Source organism: Sceloporus occidentalis, unplaced genomic scaffold (genome assembly GCF_023333645.1).
Source record: "Sceloporus occidentalis isolate IW3139 unplaced genomic scaffold, rSceOcc1.0.p SCAF_1, whole genome shotgun sequence".
Lineage (NCBI taxonomy): Eukaryota > Metazoa > Chordata > Lepidosauria > Squamata > Phrynosomatidae > Sceloporus > Sceloporus occidentalis.
In genome coordinates, this window is record NW_028316981.1 from 92,838,205 (window position 1) to 92,855,257 (window position 17,053).

General features: G+C 39.2%; 1 protein-coding gene across 2 annotated transcripts; it reads left to right on the plus strand.

Annotated features, from left to right (window-relative positions):
• The first annotated feature begins 625 nt into the window (after window positions 1-625).
• LOC149321825 (dual specificity protein kinase CLK4-like) lies at window positions 626-16,345 on the plus strand. 2 transcript variants are annotated; one of them, XM_089529301.1, is made up of 13 exons: window positions 626-781; window positions 3,114-3,262; window positions 6,293-6,512; window positions 7,631-7,721; window positions 8,091-8,157; window positions 10,292-10,408; window positions 10,503-10,669; window positions 10,761-10,855; window positions 12,998-13,127; window positions 14,019-14,101; window positions 14,615-14,694; window positions 15,609-15,696; window positions 15,779-16,345. In XM_089529301.1, the coding sequence occupies exons 2-13, from the start codon at window positions 3,114-3,116 to the stop codon at window positions 15,926-15,928; spliced, it is 1,437 nt and encodes a 478-aa protein (XP_089385427.1). In that variant the 5' UTR covers window positions 626-781; the 3' UTR covers window positions 15,929-16,345. The 2 variants fall into 2 exon arrangements, with proteins under 2 accessions (XP_089385427.1, XP_089385437.1); XM_089529311.1 differs by having other exon boundaries at window positions 6,296-6,512.
• Window positions 16,346-17,053: the final 708 nt, after the last annotated feature.

Genomic DNA, 17,053 nt, shown 5'->3' on the forward strand with positions numbered 1-17,053 from the left:
CACCAAACATGCAATTGCTGCGTTAGAAAAAGGGGCGCCTTAGTCCCGCCTCCATGGTCCCTCCAGCCAATCCAGCCAGTCCTTTCAGCACTCCCGCCCATGATTGGCAGCGAGGAGCCTCTACGCCCCTTTCTCCTTGACCTAGAGATAGGAAAAGTAAAGAGAGAGAAAGGCACGTCAGATATGTAACTTTGGGGTTCCTTTTGCACTGTTTTGTTGGTTTTTCTCCTCAGGCCGTTTCTGCCTCAAAAACAAGAGCGACAGCAGCCAAGGCGCCAGCGAGCGAGAGCGATGCGGCTGCTAGCTTTCGAAGCCTGCTTCTGGCAGACATGTTTTTTAAAAAAAATATCAAGGAAAGCTGGGAGTGACAGGCTAAAAATAGCCGATTCTACATTGAGGTGCTTTGTTTAAGGCAGTCTTGAGGGCCCCAAACGCCATCATTTGGAACAAAGAGAAGCCCCATTATTTTCTATGAGAACCTATATAACTTTCCCTCAGCGTTCAAAGCGGACTAGGAAACTCCCTTCTGCGTGTTCTTCTATTATTTTTTTAAAGTGTGAGTCTATGTCTACCTTTTTAACGTCAAACACGACGGTGACGTAATCACGCCATCCTAGAAGAAGAGGAGGAGGAGGAGGAGGCGAAAGGGAGGCAGAGGCGGCGGCCATTTTGTTTGTTTGCGAAGGAGGCTGCTTTCGTCTCTTCGGTCCCTGAGAGCAACGGAGGCGCCGCCGAGAGCGTCCCAGTTTCCTCTCCGGAGAGCGCTGTGGAGGCGGGAAAAGTAGGTCTGAGGCAGGAAGGCCTCGCCGTCCTCTTTCTCTGGGAGGCGCCTTTGGATGGAAGGGGTCCTCCTTTTCCCGGGCCTGTCCTCCATTTCAGCCTTCTGTCCGGGAGGAACCCCCAAAGTCCCTCCATTTCGAGCATTGGCATTTATGGAGGAGTTCTTGTAGCTTCTCTTCGGCCGCGTCCTGCGCTCTTCCCGAAGGTCCTGCGTTTCTTGTAGCGCTCTGTGCTGGGGCTGCCCCTGGAGCCATGCCTTTGGCCGAAACTCTTGCTCTTCCAGGGGGCTTTGGGCTCTTGGCCAGCGGGGCCGAGGCTTCTGGGAGACGAAGTCCAAAATTCCCTTAAAGGGCACAGTTTGGGGACCACGAATGAAGCTGCTTTGGTCACTTTGGAGGCATGCTGTTTACTTGACACTTGCATCTTAAGAGCCCAGAAGCCTCGCCAAAGCTGTGCTCCTGTGCTTAGAGCGTGGCTTTGTCACAGCTTCTGGTCTCTTAGGACACATGCATCACTTGAACAGCATGCCTCCAAAGTGGCCCAAAGCAGCTTCACTTTGGCCTCTCTGTCTCTAATGCTCCTGGGGGGGGGGGGGGCGTCTTCAGTCCTGGCGCTTAGGAAGAGGCTTTCCAGGTAAGGCTGTGCTCCAGCAGCAGTCCATGAGAAATCAAGCCGTCTCCCTCAGCGTCAGTTGCAGCTGGCCTTGTGTGCCTCCAAGCCCTCATCCCGCTTACGGCGGCCCTGGGGTTTCCTTGGCGAGAAGAAAGGTCGCCTAGTGGGTTTTCGTGGCCGAGATGGGAGTCACGCCCTGGTCTCCAGAGGAGCAGCCCAACACTCAAACCACTGTGCCACGCTGGCTGTGCTAGAGATGCTATATTCCCAACGGTCTGCTTGGCCATGAAACCCACTGGGTGACCTTGGGCAAGTCACACACTCTCAGCCTCAAAGAAAGGCAAGGGCAAGCCTCCTCTCAACATATCTGCCAAGGAAACATTATGACAGGGGCCTTAGGGTCCAGATAAGCCAGAAACAACTGGAAGGCACATAAGAACAGCAAGGAGACCTTGTTAAATTCATGAGGGCTCCAAAACCGACAGGTGAGTTGAAGGCCTATCTATACACACAGACATATCTCCTTATCTTTGACGCCAGGTAGAAGAGGGCAGTCTATAGGGGACAAATACTTACCTTTTTGTTTTTGTGTGTCTCCAAGTTGTTTCCAACTTAAGGGGAACCTGCCATGGGGTTTTCTTTGCCAGTTTCTTCAGAAGGGGGGTTGCCATTGCCATCTTCTGAGGCTGAGAGACTGTGGGTTTTATTCCACACACCCCAAATTATCATCGTTATTCTTGATAATATAGGATTTTTACGAAAATGCCTTTGCTGTTTTTGTGTGCCTTCAAGCTGTTTCTAACTTATGGCGACCCAAGGTGAATTGGTCATGGGGCTTTCTTGACCAGTTTCTTCAGACGAGGTTTGCCATTGCCCCCCTCTGAGGCTGAGAGATTATAACTTGCCCAAGGTCACCCAGCAGGTTTCCTTGGCTGAGTGGAGATTTGAACCCTGGCCTGCAGAGTTCTAGTCCAACACTCAAACCACTACCTCATATGTGTGTTTTCTTTTTGTGAATATCTTCAGTAGATTAAAGACATTTTAAAGCCTGGCACTGTCATATTGATAACTCGTGTTCCATTTATTGGTCTATGACCGTAAATAAAATAGCTTTTCCTATCCTAACTCATGCCCCATTATGTAGACACTTGCAAATAATTAGCCTGCACTGAACCCTTTTTGTTATTGTTATCTACTGTATCATGAAAATTGACTTTGATGTATGACAACTCTATGAATAAGAGACCTACAAGTCACTCTGTTATCAGTAGTCCTGCTCCTGTCTTGCATTTTCATGGCTGTGGCTTCTTTGACTGTGTATCCACCATGGCACTACCTTTCCATGGTAGTAGGATTGAATGCTCCAGTGAGGCAAAAGTATCGCTGCTGGTAGGCTTTTGCTGAGAAGCCAAACTAAATGTGTCAAACAGCTGCTGGGTAGCAGCATTAGAGAAGGGCTACACTGGTGGAGGATCTCAGAGACAACAGCAGTGACACTATAGCTAACACTAGGAGGTACCAGTAAACCTTCTTCTGAATCTATTTTACCTTGAAAGCCCTATGATGAGATAATCCAAAATGTATACACCTACATAGTCGTAATCCCCGTTAAACACACTGAGTTAACTTATTTGACTTGAGTGTGGTTTTGCATTTGAAATTTCTAATTCTCATTTTCCTGTAACATTGTCATTTCATCTTGGTGTATTTTATTGTGATAGATGAAGCACTCAAAGCGATCCCATGGCTCTGAAAAAGATGACAGAAGCTGGGATGAAGAAAAGAGTACAAAGAGCCACAAGCGCAGAAAGAAGTCTCACAGTAGTGAGAGACATCAGAAACATGATAAATCCCGTAAAACTGCAGACAGGTAAATGATTTCTGATTGCTTCACATTTGTCACTTAAGTTGTAATTATATTACTATTATCAGTAGTTAATTGGCAGTGCACTTAAAATAAATAACATTTCCATCATTTATTCATCTTGAGGGCATAGAAATGAGGGAAGGCTTTTTAAAAGGACTATTTAACAAAAAGTAAATGTAGCCGAGTTGTTTTGGTGCCTGATTCATTTAGATATATTTTGGTCATAATTTAGCTTATTGTTCTTTGTCAAATAGAATTTTCAAGAACTTTTCAGTTTCAATATATGCTAATATGTCACATTATACATATTATATATTGTTTCATTTTGGTGGATGATGTGCAAAAATCCTGTTCTCAATAAGCTTGCATATTTGAATCCTGCTTAGAAGTGCAGCATTCTATCAGAAGTGGGATATGATAATTGCTTTGCATCAGAAGGGAAGAAAGCAAGATTATTTTCTTATTTTTGATAACACACACATTTTTGAAGCTGCAGAATATTTTGGATGGGATTCGTAACAAAATGGAAGCACTGGGATGTGCCAAAGATTTCTTCCACTAAAAGATATCAGGGCTGTTTGTGCCTCTATGGAGGTACAGTGTGGCTTGCTCTGTTCTTTGGCAAAGGGGTCTTTAATTTTTCTCTGCACAACTTTGGACTTCTGATTACTAAAGTAGTTACTGTAGCCTCTGAGCCAAGCTAGTAAAGGGGATACGTACTGGGGCACTCTGGTTGTCTCATGTGGAAAGGGTGGGGGAGGTAAGTGAAACAGGTTACAAGGGATTGGGGCCTTCAGATGAGGAGTCACAAATGGAAGGAAACAGTTGCAAACTGAAGGAATTAATTTGGAGATTTGAAGAAGGCATCTGCTGTTCTGTTTACAGAACAAGCCTTCCTACTGTGCTTCTGCTTCTGGTTGAGATGAATTGGTACAGATTACTGATTAGACATATTTAGAAGGAATATATTTTCAGGTTGAGAAATGGAGGCAGAGTTCCAGGGACAGGATAGTACTGTGGGAGCTGAACAAAAGAGATTGCAAGGGGAGGCTTTGCATATGGAGGAGGAAGGAAACAAACAGGACAGTATAGATGTGTGATGGAGTCACTGGGCAGACTTGATTTCCCAACAGCCAATCCTGGTTTAAGCTGGCTGTAGGGAAGGGACTGTCATGGGAGAAGTAGATATAAAAGGGAGGAGTGAGTGACAGAGGGCAGAAGAGAACAGTTTAGTGGAATGTTGAGTTAGAGCTCCATTGAGGAAGTAGGGAGAGTTATGCAGATGAATGAAGCCAGAGATCTATTTAGTGAAATATAATGAATAGAATTAGAGTGGGGAATTGCCTGTAACTGTTGAATTATTGTAACCATTGTAAACATGCCACTGTTGTAAAACTATTATACATAAGCTATATTCTTGCTGCATGTTATTGAATAAAGTTAAGGTTTGTTTGCTACAAAATAAGCTTTTGCATATAGATACAGGAAACATGCTACCAAAGATGTCAAACTTACAAGAAGAGGACTGTGGGGACCCTAATCCCTTATACATTTAGGGAAAGGGTGATTGTTGGGCAAGTGTTATTCATGAGGAGTTTTTGGATGTTTCCAAGGTGAAAAGGTAGCCTTGAAGCATTGACAGGAAGACGCTTATGACAAGATGCTTTTCCAAAAACACAGCCCAGCTCTTTCAGGCAGTCTAATTTAGCTAATACAGCCTTATTATTTTTTAGGTGGGATAGAGTAAGATCTCTGAACAGAGGGCTTGTCCTTCTGTTGTCTTGGCTTACCATTGCTACTCTTAATAGATGGATGGGGCAGTTTTATGAGTTGTAGTTTTTCTGAAAGTCTGGGAGGTTGAACCCAGTGACACTTTGAATTTTGGCTGATTTTGACTTTTGAGGCAGTTTTCTCTACCTGTATAAATTGTTTTTATTATGGCTTTCCTATATTCATAATGTATAATATAATGTGAAGTCGAAGGCTTTCATAGCCAGCATCCATATTTTTGGGGGGATTTTCAGCCTATGTGACCATGTTCTAGAAGAGTTTCTTCCTGACGTTTCATCAGCATCTGTGGCTGGCATCTTCAGAGAATGCTTGCCTGGAAAGGAGTTGGGTATATATACTGTGTGACCTGGGAAGGCAGGAGTGATTTGCATGTGTATTGTTCTCTTGGTAATGGCAGGCCTCAGGGTGGGAGGGTCTGCAAAAGAGGATTAGTGTCTGCTTGGTAGTGCTCATTGTCTGCTGGGAGATTTCTCATTTGCATTTGCTGAGTCTTTATCTTGCTATCTTTTAGGACTGGTAGCCAAACCTTCTTTACTTTAAGGCTTTCCTTTTTCCTGTTGAAATTGTCCAGGTGTTTGTGGATTTCGATGGCTTCCCTGTGCATAATGACATGGTAGTGGTTGGCATGGTCCAGAATTTCAGTGTTTTCAAACAGTATTTTATGCCCAGGATGGTTTGTAACATGTGCTGCTACTGTTGATTTTTCTGGCTGGCCCAGTCTCCAGTGTCTCTCATGTTTCTTGATTCTTGTTTGCACACTGCGTTTGGTGGTCCCTGTGTAGATTTGCCCACAGCTGGTAAACTCCTGTGGTTGTGAGAGGGTCTCTCTGGTCCTTGGCTGAGTGAAGCATTTGCTGGATTTTCTTCTTTGGTTTGTAAACCAATTGAAGGTTGTGTTTCCTCACCAGTTTCCCTATTCTGTCAGTGACTCCTTTGATGTATGGTAAAAATACCTTCCCTTTGGGTGGTTGTTTGTCTTCCCTCCTCTGGGTTTTTCTGGGCCTGGCAGCCCTTCTGATGTCTGAGCTAGAGTAACCATTAGCCTGTATAATGTAATGTTTTGATAGTTGCCTGTAAATAACTAGCAAGCACACTTTAATTCTTGTGACAAATTTTGTGTAAATAGGTATCCTACTGTGTATCTGCAATATGTCTAAGGGTTGGTTTGGTGGTAGAAAATCATTTGGGTTTTGAGTAAGTTTTTTTTTAAAGCTGGATAAATAACTTAAATACATTTTTCAGTAGCTCCCTCGATGATAGATCCACTCATGAGAGAGACCGTCATGACAGGAGATATGTTGAAGAGTACAGAAATGACTTCAACGATGCAGATGACCACAAGCATTATAATAGAGATTATGAAAAGAGTCACCGTCATCATTATAGCAAATCCTCTTGTCAAAGCACAAAAAATCATAAAAGAAAGCATAAGAAACATGACACCAGTCACAGCTCACATTTGGTATGTATACATTAATAAGTATAGTAATGGTATTAAGTTTTTTCAGGGAATATTAGATTCTCTTATGAATGTTCATAAAATTTATAATGAAGAGTTGAACTGGGTTCCCCTAACTGTACATATTTGTATCTATTTGGGTATTTGAGAATGTTTCTGTAGTGAATGGTGTTAAGTACATGAATTTCAGCTTTATTAAGGTTTTACTAATTTTTCTAATGTTTTGTAAAGATCAGGTGATTATTCAGTATTTCAGATTGTAGTGTGAAAATAAAAATACCCAAATGCTTTTGTAATTTAAATTAGTTTTACAACATTGTGAAACAGCCCTTTCTGTCCTTTCTTTAAAGGCTTGAAAATTATTGATTTAAATAGAAAATGTCATGATGTCTATAATGAACTCAGCATATTTCTGTGCAGTGGCTTAGGTTCAAGCAGTTGTTGATAATTCATTAGATGATTTTATTATTACTGGAAATGTTTGTATTGTACTATTTAGCAAGGAAAAAAACCTGGATTTTCAGTCAACAGCATGGTGCTCCTAATATGTATATTGAAATTTAAGATTGCTAAGGTGCTACTGAATACATACAATTGCAGATTGGATTTCAAAAAATCTGAATAATATTTTCCCCTCTAGCTTTTCAAAATAAGGAACAAAAAATAAATTGCATGAAAGGTCTGTTATTGATTTCAGTAACTGATAATACTATTTTAAAACATTTTGTTAGAAATTCAAGCCGATCAGTCCTGGTTATAACATCATAAATGTAGACACACAAATAACAACATTGTTTCAAATAGCAAAAATATTTATACTGCAAATTTAATTTCAGTCTTCAAGTAATCTAGTATCTAAGAAACAAAATTGTTTTGTGTTTCTGTTGTCTTACAACTTTTAAGTATTTATCTGAAAATCTGTTCCTTGCCATGTTTTTCTTCTGTAACATAAACTGTGCCCTGTGAATTTCTGGGGACTGAATTTGAAATTGCTCCTGCCAACTGTTCGTGGCCTGGTGCGTAACTGAATGCCTGAATATCCCCGCTGAATGAATTGCGTATTCTACCCTGAATTCACTCTGATATATTGATTGGCTGGACGATCTTGGTGCCGTTTCCAGAAGAGCCACCGAAGGAAAAGATCCAGGAGTGTAGAGGATGATGAGGAGGGTCACCTGATCTGTCAAAGTGGAGACGTGCTAAGAGCAAGATGTATAGAATATTTTTCAACACTTTTAAAAAAAACTTTTCAGCAAAACATCTGTTTAGAATAGTATGTTAGAGGAGGAGTGGGGGCGGGGATTAAAAAACCTTCATTGGTCTCTTTTGTCTTTTATTTTGTTTTTGTGTTCTTTTACATTTCTGTTCTTTTCTGTATTCTTAAATTATTGATATTCAAATACCATAGTACTAAATAAAGTTTATAGCTAGACTGGTAGCTAGTTAGCTGTTTCATGACACCTGTCCAATGGAATAACACATCCAAAGGCAGACACTAAGTAAATGTTTTCATAATGACATGTTTAATCACTTTCATCGTTCAGCTTATTCAGTAATAGATGTATTTTATTCTTTTTTTAGATGAGATTATTTCCACTTTAGGGGAGGGTGCTTTTGGAAAAGTAGTAGAATGCATTGATCACCACATGTAAGTACACCATCTCTCCAGAAGTGTTTCCAAAATAAATTTCATCTTTTAAAGATAGAAATTGCATTGAGTAAACATGCTTGTCTTTGTTATTGATAGGCTAAAATGTAATAATAGAGATAACCTGAAAGTGAGAAAGAAAGACAAGCATGATTCAATGAAACCAGTTACACATGTGTAAGGGAGTTTGCTTTTTAACTGTTATTGTTGCAGATTCTACAGCTGATATCACAAGTCGGTGTTGTAACCAATTGATCTCCTTGTCTGTGAGACTTGTTGCAGTGATGCCCTTACCATGTGTACAATGCCCCTCCTAAACTATGGCCAGAATTTGAACAAAGTGTCCTCCTGAAATGTTTATAGTGGGAAAGGTTCCATCTTAAAAGGGCTCCTTTTTATGTAAACATCCATTTAAAGAACCTTTGTTAAAAATACAAATATTTATGCTTTTCTTTAGTACATTTCAGTTTATGTCTGAAAAAGAGTAAACAGGAATTTGAGGAACAGAAACTATTATTATTACATACATAGTATTAATCTGATTTGAATCCCTTAAATAGAGTCAGTTAGAGAACTTAATATATATAATGTGAGTCTTCACACTTAAGGGTGGGCATCCATGGGAGGCTAGGTGGCTGCATTAGCCTCCTAGGACACCTAGGAGAGCCAGACACCCCCCACTTCAAAAAACAACACTAAACAATTTTCTGTTCCAAATGCCCTCTAAGGGCTAGGGGGCATTTTTGTCATGTTTTAGTCCCCCTAAGCTATTTTAGGCCCCAAAGAGATATTTTATCAAAACAAGAAACAATAAGAAGTCACTTCCATTTACTTCCAGGGTTTAAAAGGGGCTCTTCTGGTTCAAAAAAGGCCTGGAGAGCTCATACATGTGGAGAAAATGCCCCCATGTCCCCATGGAAAGCATTGGAGGGGGTGGAGGGCTTTTGAAAAACTTTTGACCATGAAGGCCATAAAAATGGCCTCAGTTACATGCATGCTGCAGGCTGCACTTTGCCCATTTTGCTGTAAACTAATCTCAGCATAATACTACTTGGGCTTCTTCCCAAGAGTGAAATGTAAATATGCCAGATTGCTTCCATTCTTGGTTTACCTATTCCTGACTCTCAAAGAAAGAAGGAAAGAAAAAGATTGGAATATTTGTGAATGAAAGTTTATTCATTATTCTTTCTCTCTTAGAAGAAAGTAGTAAAGGGCAGTTTTTGCTGATTCTTCCTTCTCCCTGGAGACACCTGAAAAACTACTCCAACGGGATTTGGGGACCCTTTGTAACAGTGTGAGAAGGAATGTTGCAAGTTGGAGGGGGAAATCAACAAAAATCACCTGCCATTCTGCATGGAAGGGCAGTTCTGGATCCAGCCTATAATTATTGGTTATACTGCAGAATGGGTTTTTGTAGAAGCTTCTGCTGATGGCTGTGAACAAAAATTGTGATGCTGAAAATATCCCCAAAAGTAGCTATTGAGCATTAATTTGTTTTAAACAGTAGAGCTCCAAAATTGTGCATATCTCCTGAACAGAAAAGCAAATTGAGTATGACATTTACAGAGTCATTATTTGTAATGTCTATTTCAATAAAATACTGAATTTAAAAGTTAACAACAAATAACGATTATACAGCAGGCCCTCCCCTTACGTGTAAGAGGAAATCCACATATGCTTGTGATCCATTAGAAACAATGGGGGTGCGTGCTTGTGGCTCAGAGTGGCATACACACCATTACTTTAATTGCAGTTCAGCTTCTGCGTAAGCTAAAGCCGCATATAGTGTGTCCGCGTATGGTGCGGGCGCACTGTACCTCTTGGTCTCAGTGCTGAGATTCTTAGGTGTACGTGGACAAAGTAAGAAGCCGTTTTCACAACACAGAGAATATGGAATTCAAAAGACTCTTGGCTCAAGTGCCATATGTACAGTAGGCAATATAGATTATATATTGCTAGAATATGGGTTTGTATCAGAGCCCTGTTAAGTACTAATTGGTTTCCACCTTGAAACTGGCCTTTATAAGTGGGAAATAACTGTGATCCACTGATGAGTGTAGACTACAGTAGATTGCATGACTCTTACTGGAGGGTAGATATAGTTATTTCACAATATTTTTATTTCATTCTGTAGGAGGGCGATGCATGTAGCTATAAAAATAGTGAAAAGTGTTGGTAGATATCGAGAAGCAGCTCGTTCAGAAATTCAGGTACTGGAGCATTTAAATACCTTGGATCCTAGCAGTACCTTGTAAGTATAAATTAAAATGAGAAAGATGTGTTAAAACATTACTAAATCGCTGACTGTTTTATTAAATTATTGTTTTGGCCACTTTTTTTTCTAGTCGTTGTGTACAGATGTTGGAATGGTTTGAACATCATGGTCATATGTGCATTGTGTTTGAGCTGCTGGGACTCAGTACCTACGATTTCATTAAAGAAAATAGCTTTTTGCCTTTTCCTCTTGAACTTATTAGGAAGATGGCTTATCAGATTTGTCAGTCCATAAACTGTAAGTACACAATTTTTAAGAAAGTGTCCATATCTTAGAATGTGAGGCATTGATTTATGTATTGAGCTCTCATCTCTTTTTCTTTTTGCAGTCTTGCATCACAATAAGTTGACTCATACAGATCTGAAACCTGAAAATATTTTATTTGTGGAGTCTGATTATATAGTAAAGTACAATTCTAAAATGGTAAGTTCATTTGCTTAAGGTTACTTCTTGTGGACTGTTCTTCTACTTCTTCTTTTTTCAGTGATTGACTATGCTATGCACAGTTACATGTTTTGCATGCACAACAAAGGATTTGCTTTGCTATCAACCAAGACATATTCAAGCGTTTTGTTCCTTCAGAAGTGTAGGGTTGCATTCAGTGGGATTGTTCTGCTGATTGAACTGTTTGATTGAACCATCAGCAGATCTGGCCCATGTGTTCTACTCATGTACTTTTGTTGCTAGGTAATACCTAAATGTGAGTAGTAATAGGGCTGTAACAACAACTACAAAATATTTTGTCTTGTTCTGTTCCTAAGAATATTTGTTTGAAGGTGCTGCAGATATGTTGATGGCCATAAAGAGAATCGGCGCTTACCTATCAAGTGTCATTAGTTTAAAATGACTGTAGGAAAAAAATTAAGCTTCTGTAAAATCATACACAAAACATAATGGTACAGCATACCATTAAAAACATGTGTATACTATTTAACAATCTGCTGATTTAAATCAACTTGTATTTGTGCAATACAATATTTTGAATGAATAAAGTGCCTTTTAGAATTAAGTTTGCCTCATGTAAATTCAGAAGAGATGGATAATTTAGAGTTGCATAATGTTGGACTGCATGGCTGTTGTGGTCCCTTCGAACTCTAAGATTCTATGTGCATACTTAGTTGTATAGCAGAGGCACTGTGGAACCCTTCCAGTGAATTGTGAAGATGTGTATCAAGACACTGACAAGAGTGACCTAATACATGTTGGGAGTGCCCCATGCTCATTGGATATGATGTGGAGCAGTCGCTTTGCTGGCTTCCCTAAATATGTCAGCCCTTTGCTGAATATGGATATTGTGAAACTGCTCAATTCTGTTTCCCACATATGTAAATCACTTACGTGGATGTAAGTCCTGTATTGAATTCCAGCCTTAGAGACCAACCAATAGGAAGAGATGGCCCTATGTGGTTGTTGCTTTTTGAAAGCTTGTAGATCAAGGGTGAGAATTCTGTGCCCCTCTAGATATTGTTGGACTACAATTCCCAGGTCTATAGCCAATGCTGAGAATACATTCTCTTATAGAGGGAGCTGGAGGCATGCCACCCCTCCTGCCCATTCCATTCTTAATACCCATGTTTTGATTACTGAGGTCTGAATAGGAACTGTAACCATGCTCAAGTGACTGAAATTGTCCAACTGTTTTTCTTTAGCTGGATATGATTTGCAGAGACCTTATAAGGACCTTTGGAGGTCTCTACATATGTCTGTTTGCAATAACCTAAGTCCAACTTTTGCCATCATAATTCACTCACAAGATGAAAGCAATAAATGTGCCTTTGTTAACTCAAGTTATTGGCTGTGGTTAGTTCTAGTGAAAGTCTGCACATACGTCAGACACTGGTTGGTTTAAATGCTATATTGTCAAATACTTGCATTGGTAGATTGGAACTTTCTGGATTGCCTTGAGTAACAAATACAATGATTGGTTTCTGAGACCTGTTATGTATAAAAAGATTGGGCTTTGTGGGGTTGAGGGCCACAGAAACAGTCTGGGGAAAGGGACACTCTGTCCACCTCTGTTTTAGAAGGTTAGGATGCCAAATAAAGCATGGTATTCTCCTGTCAGCCTATGTGAACAGACTGAGGTGGTGGAAGTCTGCCTTTGCTGGGTCATTTTTAGGTCAAGGGTTATCTCTTGGCCCATAGCCATCCTTCACAGCAATAAAAAAGCTACACTTGATTGGGAACCTTGTGTCATCAGACCTCTGATCTTCTGGAGCTTTGTAACTGCATTTAGCTGAAAGGGGTCACAGGGCATTTACAGATCTTACCTATCAATTCAGAGAGGTTGGAAGGGGGGCAGGGCTTGAGCAGACATCACAGGTTCCCTCTGCATCCTTACAGAAACATTGGACAGGACTAGGTAAACAGTAATAAAAATTTTGCTGATTCCATATACACAAAAAATAAAAAGACAGATCTGCAGAAAGTTTGGGTTGCTTAATTTTCATGCTGAGAGCAAACTGATGTTAAGAAGAGCTGCTCAATACCATTGTGGCTTACAGATGTAAATGTTTCAGGTAATAACTACTTTTTAAAAATAAACTTTTTAAATCTTTGTTGCAGAGGAGAGATGAACGCACATTGAAAAACACAGATATCAAAGTTGTAGACTTTGGAAGTGCAACATACGATAATGAGCATCACAGCACTTTAGTGTCTACAAGACATTACAGAGCACCTGAAGTTATATTAGGTTAGTTAAGATGTTCATAACTACTCCAGGTATAAAAGGTAACAATTGAAATCCTTTTGAGTCATCGCTGTGTCCAGTGGCATCACCCAGAGCATGGTGTCACCCTCCACATTCATACCACACCATACAGAATCCATAATAATGTTTTTGTACTGCTGTTAACTCATAAATCGTAATTCCTCTATATCACTGAATGTAATGATAATAGTTGTGACATAAATAACCTCCTAGCTGTTATACCTTTAAATTATAATATCATATGCAGAGTCTAAATATATTTATATGTATATAGTTTCATGTTGTTAAAGTGAAAATTTGGGGTGAATGTGATGTTTTTAAAGAAAACATTAAAAGAATAAAAACATGTTTTGTTTTGTTTTTAAAAACCTTTTTAATTTTAAAACTTAATTTTAAAAACTTGGGGCCTCTTCTTTCTCCTCCCACTGAGCCTCAACCCACGCACAGCATCTCTTCAGAATTTTAAAGGGAGGCAAGCAAACGCCACAGCCTATTTCTGCCCAAAGGCAGATGTTTGGGGACCAGTGGAATCACCCCCCTTTAGTATGTCACCTGGTACAGTCTGCACCCTCTGAGTGATGCTCCTGGCTATGTTTAATAGCTTACTTGCTAATTAGCTTACTTGCTGTTCACCGCTATGATCTTTGGAATAGCGGTATATAAATAAAACAAATTATTAATTATTATTATTTAATACATTTAAGTGTAGTGTGATTGAAAATACATTGCTTTTTAAAAGTTCAGGAATAAGAAATAAAAGGGAAAGGTGGAAATAAAATAAAACTAAATAAACTGCACATTCAGAGGATCTTTATGCATTTCCACCTGTAGCAGCATTCTCAAATAACTTTGACTTTGTCAATTCTGTTGCAGCCCTTGGGTGGTCCCAGCCCTGTGATGTTTGGAGTATAGGATGCATTCTGATTGAGTACTATCTTGGCTTTACAGTCTTTCAAGTAAGTACATGCCATTTTATTTAGAACATAAACTGTAATCCTGAACTCATTAAAATTTCAGTGGATGTGCTGATTTGATTTGTGGCATTTTTATAAGTATAAATGCTTATGCGTCCAAAATGTTAAATCTTTTATACTAAGTATACTATACTAAGTATTTAGGCTGTGGTTAAAGAACTATTTTTAAAAGTACGTTGTTAAATGTGTGGAGTTAATATATGTGATGTATATTCTATATATAAACAATTGAGTCTCAGATATTCGGAGTTGGAGTCCAGGATCTGGAAGCCCCTCTTGAAAAACAAGAGAACATTCCCTTCTTTCTCTCCCCCCCCCCCTTGTTCTTTTCGTTTACCCTTCCCTTCTCTTCTGGAAATATTTCCATATTGCCTTATGACCATTTAGTAAATATTGATGATGGTTAAATTATAATTATAATTTATATTATAATTCTCACTTTGATAGTCAGTACATAGGGTTGAATAAATATTGCATAAATACTTTCTCCCCCAGACTCATGATAGTAAGGAACATCTGGCAATGATGGAGAGAATACTGGGGCCTCTACCAGTGCACATGATTAAAAAATCAAGGTGAGGTGTTTTTTCCCCCCAAATGTCCTGTGTAACTGTTGTAAAATAAAGCTAGAAAAATATTGTAGTATCTTTCTTTTGCTGCATTTGCATTTTAAGATAAGCAAAAATTCCTAGTTTATTGTGGTTTGCTGTGTGTGAGTAGCATGCTCGTGCAGCCAGACCATTTGCTCCCCACTCTACATGAACAGGTAAAGCGAGCCATAAAATACTAGCTTGTTGTGTTGTTTGAATGTGGCTACAGGTTTGTTGCTCATGAACAACCCAGGAAGAGAAACAAGGAATACATCTTAATCTTGTCATCCTTATATACAATTGTAGAATTAAGACAGAGACCTGAAACAGACGGGGCAAATGAAGTGGCTTCCAGCTGCTTCAGGGGTGTGGTGTTCACATGACGCACATTCCCAAAGTGGCCAGAGCAACAGCCAGTCTAAAAAGGTGCGGATTAAATCCACTCCTGCCAGCGGACCATTTATGATTGTGGCGGCAGCCCGCTTCAGGAGTGGGTTTCACACAATTGGTGCTGGAAAGACCAAAGGCCACTTCTTCTGGCCCGTCTACTTCGGCCCAGAGAATCTATAAACCCATCCTTCTAGAATAAATCCCATTGAACTCACTTATGAGTAAATATTAATAAGATTGGGCTGCAGAAAACATAGTGAACAAATTAAGAAGCGTATTATTTCAAAAAATACAAGATGAAGTGGAGGACTATCCGAATGTATAAAAGAGGTGAACCTAAGCTGAAGACAGATATAGATAGTAAAGGAAAAGAATCTATCAAACAGGCAGATCATATATGTAATGAATATCATTGTTAAGAATATTAAGAATAAAGGGTATTATGAGCAAAAAGTTCAGTCATATATGAAAGCTAAAATTATGCCTCATTTATCCCTTGTTATGCACAGGAAACATTATTTCCACCAAGACCAGTTGGATTGGGATGAACATAGTTCTGCAGGGCGCTATGTTAGGAGACGGTGTAAACCACTGAAGGTAAAAAAATGTTATTTTCCCATCTGCTTGATTCTTGGCTGCAAAAAGATATATCTAAAATCTCACCTTCTCTCTTTCTTAGGAATTCATGCACTGCCATGATAAAGACCATGAAAATCTTTTTGACCTGATTCGTAGGATGTTGGAGTATGATCCAATCAAGAGAATTACTCTAGATGAGGCATTGGAGCATCCTTTCTTTGATTCCCTAAAAGAAAGAGAACTCAGTTGATCTTAACTTCTTTACAAGAAGTGATTTGGAGTGTGTCAGTCAACACCCAGGCCTAAATACAATGTCATGCTGGTATTGCAACACCAGTGTAAGTGAACTGCCTTCCCTGCCCCATGCCCAGTTCTCCTTGGTGTTATCCAAGCCAGTTCTGCAGTGTTTTCCAGCCTCTAGAGCAGGTTTTTGGGTGCAGTCAGAGGGATAATCAACCCCTCCAGTTTTTCTGAGAGACGTTGTTCAATCAGCAGTTGTCCTTTCTTCCATCAGATTTAGGCTATATTGTAAATAATAAATTATTTTGTACAGTTTATTCTGTATGTATAACTACATTTTTGTATTGATGCTATGTATCTTATTCAACTGTTATGGTCTTGATTATGGATACTTTCAGATAAACATTAAAAATTTGGTTTTCTACAAGTGATTGCACTTCTTTGAGCTACAGCTACTACTGATACAAAATCAGTCCTGAGTGTTTTTCAGAGTTAATTCAGTATTTGTGTAAGATACTTCTTTCAAGGTCAACATTTCCCTGGATTGTTATGTTTAGATTTTTAATTGTATTGACATTTTAAAATTCTGTAGAATTTGACTAGAAGTTTGGGATTTTTAGCAGCCTACCATTTTATATTAGAAACATGCCTTAGCCATTTTATTTAATGGTTAGTTGATTATTATCAAATTAGGCTCATCAGGCCACAATCCCAATGCCACTGAAGTTGTTGGAAATATGAAAGGCAATAACAATAGCTGTAAGGTTCAAGTATAATGAACCTCCATTTGAACCTAATTTGATAGTCTGCAGACTCCATTCCATCACAAGAAAATCATGCCAATTACATGACTTTGTCACTCACCCCTTTTACCTTCATGCTTTTTTAAAAAAATAAAATAAATAAATCTTGGTCTGATGAGGAAATATGTGAGTTAAAAACTTTGCACAGAGAATGTTGTACCTTTTCATTAGGCTAATTGCTTAAAAATACTTTTTATTCACTGTTCAGAAATAACACAATAATATACAATACACAAAATGTAAACACAGATAAACATATAAAAACACATTACTAATTTTCTCTTCTTATCATCCTTAATACAACATAACTATTTTCATTACCAAAAATCTGT